The sequence below is a fragment of the Phytophthora parasitica genome (genome assembly GCF_000247585.1).
Source record: "Phytophthora parasitica INRA-310 unplaced genomic scaffold supercont2.4, whole genome shotgun sequence".
Taxonomy (NCBI): Eukaryota; Oomycota; class Peronosporomycetes; order Peronosporales; family Peronosporaceae; genus Phytophthora; species Phytophthora nicotianae.
The window spans coordinates 383987-390438 of NW_008648990.1; the positions used below are offsets into that span (position 1 = coordinate 383987).

At 51.8% G+C, this 6452-nt stretch overlaps 3 protein-coding genes across 3 annotated transcripts; 1 reads left to right on the forward strand and 2 right to left on the reverse strand.

Annotated features, from left to right (window-relative positions):
* Window positions 1–728: 728 nt before the first annotated feature.
* On the forward strand, window positions 729–4247 carry PPTG_03105 (hypothetical protein). The gene is made up of 2 exons (XM_008895783.1): window positions 729–3608; window positions 3677–4247. The coding sequence occupies exons 1-2, from the start codon at window positions 759–761 to the stop codon at window positions 4043–4045; spliced, it is 3219 nt and encodes a 1072-aa protein (XP_008894031.1). The 5' UTR covers window positions 729–758; the 3' UTR covers window positions 4046–4247.
* A 114-nt stretch (window positions 4248–4361) lies between these two features.
* PPTG_21202 (hypothetical protein) lies at window positions 4362–4853 on the reverse strand (the record flags this gene model as incomplete). Its single annotated transcript, XM_008896455.1, has 1 exon — window positions 4362–4853. One exon carries the CDS (start codon window positions 4851–4853, stop codon window positions 4470–4472), a length of 384 nt encoding a protein of 127 aa, XP_008894703.1. The 3' UTR covers window positions 4362–4469.
* A 616-nt stretch (window positions 4854–5469) lies between these two features.
* Window positions 5470–6145, reverse strand: PPTG_03106 (hypothetical protein). Its single transcript, XM_008895784.1, has one exon. The coding sequence runs from the start codon at window positions 6084–6086 to the stop codon at window positions 5670–5672; it is 417 nt and encodes a 138-aa protein (XP_008894032.1). The 5' UTR covers window positions 6087–6145; the 3' UTR covers window positions 5470–5669.
* Window positions 6146–6452: the final 307 nt, after the last annotated feature.

The following is a 6452-nucleotide window of genomic DNA, read 5'->3' on the forward strand; positions in this document are numbered from 1 at the left end:
ACGCGGCTCGAGTTCATTTCACTTGGCTCGCTGTGGATCTTCTTGCATGTGAAGCAAATAGCATCTAGCGCATTGTAAACTGTTGAGGGTACCACATCGATGTCATACTTAACCTTAAGCTCGTCCACTAAATCGTACAACGTCAGCAAACATTTGTCTTCCAGCAAAGTCACCATGGACTCGACATGCTCGGGTGTGATCTTAACATGACGTGGCCCACCACGTTGACCAACACTTGGCGTCCAGACATTCGTAGTTCGCGCCCGATTCACCCATCTCCACGCGGTTTGGTAAGCAATGCCGTTGTGAAGAGCTACTTGAGCCCAATTGCCTCCTTCTCTCGCAGTAGACAGCACGCGTTGGCGCTGGTAGTCCGTGTAGCTGTTGTATCTCATCACTAAATGAGAAGTGCTTCTGCGTTTCTGCCACTGAAGTGCCCATGAGCCCTCTAGACTTCTCGAATTCTGGAACCCTATGATATCAGATACGGATTTGTAAATCGTATTTGACGAGGGTTCTTGTTTTGATCTGAGCATTTCTTGTTTTGATCTGAGAATTTCTCATTTTGGTCTGAAAAAGGTGTACCGTGCAGTCGTAAATTACGACTCGTAATCACATCCGTTATTTCCTGGCGTAAACGATTTATGATCACAGGTTTTTCGACTGACGTCATAATAATTCATTTTTGCAAGTTTCAGTCCATACAAACTTCAAGTCAAAGCAGTAGTTCTGGAGATCAGTTTGCAACAATCCCGACCATGGCGTCCAAGATGCCGTTGTTGCTGCTGTCTCTAGGGACGAGCGGTGCGTTGCTCCTGGCGGCGGCAAAGCTCAGCGACGCCGTGGCCAACACGCCGGTCGTCCCGCTCGCCTTCTTCGCGCTGCTGCCCACGCTCGTGTCCATCAGCGTCGTCACGGAGGGCCACGGTTGGGGCTTTTTCGCGCAATTATGGGAGACGTTGGCCGCCTTGCTAGCCGTCGGTCGCCAGGCTCAAGAGCACAAAATCACGCCGGCCGAGGCGCTGGCCGCCGCGCGAGCCGAGCTCTTCAGGGCCTTCAGCGAGCGCTGGCCACAACACGGCCACGCGTCGCTCAGTCGGCCGCTCGGACTGAGCAGCCAGCGGCCCGAGGTCGTGTCGTCCAGCACGAGCGGCAGCTCGCTGTACGAACAGGTCAAGGGCAGCCTCAAGGACCATCTTTTCAGTCGCAGCGCGGCCGACGCGCCCGTGTACCTTATGGACCCGGCCACGGGCTGTTTCTTGCGAGCCACGCAGCACCGCAAGCTCGTGTTCACTAGCAAGCCCAACGCGTCATGCTTGTTCCAAATTGAGCGAGGCAAAACCCACCACTGGGGCTTCCGGGCCGTGGCCACACAGCGATACATGGGCCAGAACATTGTGCAGAAGATGGTGGCGACCAGCAAGAAACTCCACGCGTGGGAAGCCTTCCGTGTGCTGCAGAGACCCGGAGACAAGGGGGCCGGAGTCTGCAGTCCTCAAGTGTATTTGATACTGTGCTCGGCCCGGTTCGGCAAGGGCATGTGGCTGGCCAACAAGCCCGGGTCCACGAGCTTTGCTCACCCGTCCGTCCCGACCAGCAGAAGCAACAGCGCGAGCTTGGACGACGAAGATTCGCTCAGTGAACACGACCGCAGTGGCCACGGATCATCCCGCAAGCGCGGCGTCTTCTTGTCCAAGCAATTCGATCACGCCATTGAGCTAATGTACAGCTCGGACCTGTCAGCCTTGATGGCCGCTGCGGCCGATGCGTCACAATCGGGCGCGTCATCGGCCCGTGCGTTGGCTCGAGCACAGACGGCGCCTCACTTGATTGGAGGCTTATTACAAGCCAAGGGCACTACATTCCAGGCCCCCATGCTAACGAGATGGGAGTTCGGTGACGTGCGTCTGCCGTGGCTTGAGGCTGATGCGAACGCTGCGTCGTTCTTGGAGATGAAGGAACAAGACATGACGGAGCTGACGACGGCCACTGTACCGGGCTCCAGTGTGAATGAGTTCTTGGAGATGATCGCCCCGCGCGCTACACGTCTTAAGTGCAAGATGGAGCGGGTTAAACTAGCAACATCTGCACCGGTTGGATCATCCACAGCCTCTGCGTCGACAGGAGATAAAGGAAGTGATGATACGCTTCGTGACTGGCACTCGCACCCTCGTTTCGGATTGATACGAGCGCTCAGTTATCGTCCTGAGGCAACCACTGTACCTACAATGGGGAGCAGTAGAGGCACAAGAAAGAACGTGACACTTAACAGCATGAAAGCTGTTACTATCGAACAGTATCACTCGTGCACGGTTGATGACGATTCACTCGACGAGCAAGAAGGTGAGCATAAAACACCGCACAAGGCCTCGCTTCGATCCAAGATGTACACTCTCAGTATCCCTTACAGCAACTGCTTCTCGATTGAAGTGCTCGTGGATCTGGAGGATGTTCCTGTCAGCGATGAGACGAAGGAACGAGTGAGTATTACCGAAGACAAATCTTCTTCGTCGGATAAAAGCAGTGATGGTAAACAAGTGAAGACTTCAGGGAACAAGACAGCGCTGCGTCTGCGATGGCGAGCAGGTGTGGTTTTCTCGCGAGATACGATGCTCAAGCCACAGATCGAGCGTGGAGCGTTAGAAGGGGTTCGAAGCAGTTGTGCGACACTGTTGAAGCTGCTACGAGACTCGAATACTAGACAACATTTCGCGACTCCGCCAGTGCGTCGTGGCTCGCTGTTGGGTGACACACCAAGTAGTACACCTACTGACACTGCCGCAGCATTGGCTTCCAGTGGTGAAGTCTCGTCCAGTCGTGGCACTCGCGGCGTGAAGCCAGATCTCGCCTTCCTGCCACGAGCATTCGCCCTGGAAGTCATGAAAGGCCTCATTGCTGCAATTTCGGACGCGAATCCGCTGTCTGACAGTCTCAGCACTTTGCCTATCCAGCTGCCGTGGAGATCTTATAGTCGTGGACCGTCATCATCACGTGGAATCGTTCCTTCCCAGGCGATGGTGGCCGCGACTGCCGCTCCTTTCTTCGAGAGCATACCGGAAGAATTCGCACAAGTACTAGAGGAGAACATGGGCAGTAAAGTTACTGCACCGCTGTTTTTCGAAGCGCTACTGTCGGATGCTTGTTCCTTTTTCCGCTCTACACACGACAGCGGAAACATGGAGGTTGACATCAGTGCGTGGCGTGCTATTGTGGCGTCAGGACAATCGCGTGAACGAACGAATGGGTTCATTCGTAAACAGGTTTTCCGAATGCCGTTAAGCGGGATCCCTGGAGTGGAAGTCGCTCAAGTCGAGGACTACCAGTACTACGCCCTTATCAACGCACGAAGCCAAGATCCGCCAGTATCCGCGAACACTGATAGCGGCCGAGGGGATAAACGCACAGATGGCAGTCGAGGAGATAAGAGAGGAAGCTTTATTCAGAGCTCTGGTGGATCTCTCCAAGGGAGGGACAAGAAGCGTCCACCTTCTGGGTTAAGTAAGGACACGAAGACTCGTGATCTGAAGCCCCGCACTTCGAAACGTCGGCGCTTGGAGTTTGGGATGAAGTTGTTCGTGCCAGCTTTACCGGAAGGATCGCAGTTCTCGGTACGTTTTTATTGACTTGACCCATTTTAGAGGTAGCGTTGTGTTTAGCTAAAGTTCTTGTTGTGTAGATTGAGGTGTTGGTGATCGTGGAGCCTGCGGACGATGACTCGGGCGACAACGCCCTTCGCATCTTCTTTGCCTCACCTCCGCGTCATCGTCACCCCGAGACGCGTGGACATGCGGTGGTGAATCCGCACGTAGTGGCCGGTGTCTTGCGGGGATTAAAGCAGATCTGGAAGGAGGTGGCGCATACCATGATGGAAATCTGCGAGGCCAACAGCGACTATGTCGTGCTTTCTACGCAACATTCGCCGCAGTCTCACGGGCTGGACGAGCAGGAGCTATACTTGCTGCAACAGTCGAGAGCGAATCCGAAATTGCCGACACATGACGAGCTCGCCTCGAGAGTGATAGAAGCGATTGCAGCGGTGTATTGATGAGCTATAGGTCGGATGTGTAGTGGATACGAGTGCACTTTGTTCCAAGTGGGAAAATAATTGACATCACTGCGGTGTCACGGATAACCTATTATTCTCTAAGAACCGGTTCTGCGGTTGATGCGGTGGTCTCGAGGAAATTTGCCACATTTACCCTTTTCAAACCCATAATTTGACTTGTTCTGCAAACTTTACTCCGAGTATTTACAATTTAACTGTCCTAAGGAGTTGTGTGAGCAGTGTTTCACAATAGTCAGAGCAGCGGCGCATCAGTGAAAAGTACCGCAGCGAGAATTAAGCAAAACGTGTCAAATACGATCCCAACAACAATTACTTTGTTTGATCGCTTCAGAATCCTGACTCTTTCCCCCAGAGGCTTCTAAATCAGCGCAACAGCGTCATGTTAGCATTGCGACTTTCTTCGTCATAACCGAGATGATGAGCTCTTGGTTTCCAATTGCTTGCATGGACCATCAGCATTCTTTGCAAGACCCTCGGTCGGGTATTGGCAAGCCGCGACGCCCAACTTGCACGAGTTGCTGTTTGCCATCCGTTGCGCAAACGGGTTCATAGTCATCCGGGCAAGCTTGGTTACAGTTAGGAGACAGGTCGACAGTGGTAGTGGTGCTGCCGCTGGCGCTGGTAGTCGAAACGGGGAATATTTCAGGGCCGATTCCCATGTACGTCGAGGGGTTCGCAGTGGTGATCGAAATTTCAGGGCCTGGGCCTCTGTTCGCTGCGTTGGTAAATGTTCGGCTTTGGAGACGCCGAGGATCACGACTGAGGCAAACACAGTCGCGAATTTCATGGTCGCTGAAGTCTGGATGATCTACCTTTAAGGAAAAATGAAGAATGATCCAACAAGGCGCTTTGATTCATCACGTGAGGTTTTAGCTTTCATTCGGATCCAGATTTCACTAGTGATATTCTGGTTGAGTGGTGCTGGTTTCTTCATGGTTTTTTAAACTCAATTTGAAAAGTGGCATGGAACTCTGAAAATACGGATGCTTGGTGTAGCTTACTCATGACGTATATGCTATTGATTTATTAGCTTTAGACGAGGCTAACCGAAAAAGTATCTGTATGAAATGCGATTATTAAATAGATATTGAGACGCATTTACACCAGGGTCCTGGTTTGACATGCTGGGTGCATTCCAAACCCATGTAAAACGGTGGAATATTCGGAGCAATTAAGCAACAAATCTAGAGACGAATGACCAAACACTATTAAGCCGAACATGTAATACAGCGATATGGTTGACATATTGGATTTCTTCAGAGCACTTTATGGTATTGCCAATACAAGCAACTTGTACACGTATCGTGTGTTGAGCCTGAAATTTCTACGACCTTTACATCAAGAATTCACAAAAGCAGTTGGCCACTACACATACATGAGCGGTGGCCGTGCATTTCTATCTTCAGTGTTTGCAAATTGCAATATATTTAGGAAAATCGGTATATTTCGTTTTGTTTTTTATGGAACAGGGCTGTCAAGAAGTATCGTATTTGGAGAACAGTTTTTCGTACATTCGTGGCTACAGCGACTTCCAGACCAACTACACAAGAGAACGTATACACCTCGTACATTTCATTGTCGTTGGTATGGGCTGATTTCACATTTACTTGCACGGCCCGTCAGACTTCTTTGCGATACCCTTGAGAGGGTTGAGGCAGGCTGCGAGGCCAAGCTTGCACGAATTGTCGTAGGTGACGCCATCCGTTCCACAAACGGGGTCCTTGTCATTTGGACAGGTTGGGCTGCAGGAGGTAGCGAGGCTGCCGGCACTGCCCGAGGCGCTGCCGCTGACGGACGAGGCGAACGGGTCCTTGTAGCCTGGCTCACCAGGGAATATCTCGGGACCAATCCCCATGAACAGAGCGGGGTTCGCCGTGGAGGTCGATGTTACGGGGCCTGGGAGCTGGTTCTCAGGGTTTACTTTGGTGAGGGTGGCAGGGTCGACTGTGATGTAATCTGCGGCTTCGGTCATGCCAAGGATCGCGGCAGCGGAAATAAGTGTTGCGATGGCGAACTTCATGGGCTCAGAAGATAGAATGTGCTGCTCGTAGGAAAATCAAGAATGACCTGGAACAGTGCTATGATTCTAGAACTGCAATGCACTACCCAGTCCCATCCACACCCTTCTGTACAGCATTCATGATAATCCGGATATTTGTATCCTGGAAATGACAATGATGATGGTGCGTATCCGCAGTTTACAACCACTCGTACACTTACCAGCAATGCAGGTCTACCACACACCCCACTCAGTGTGAACACATACAAAGGCTGGCTTACATACCTGCGTCTTACTTGGCAACGTGTAGAATCCATGATGCCAGAACACTAAATATTAGCAGCTCGTTGTGGTGTTAATATACTGCAGATATGAGAGGGGGGGGGG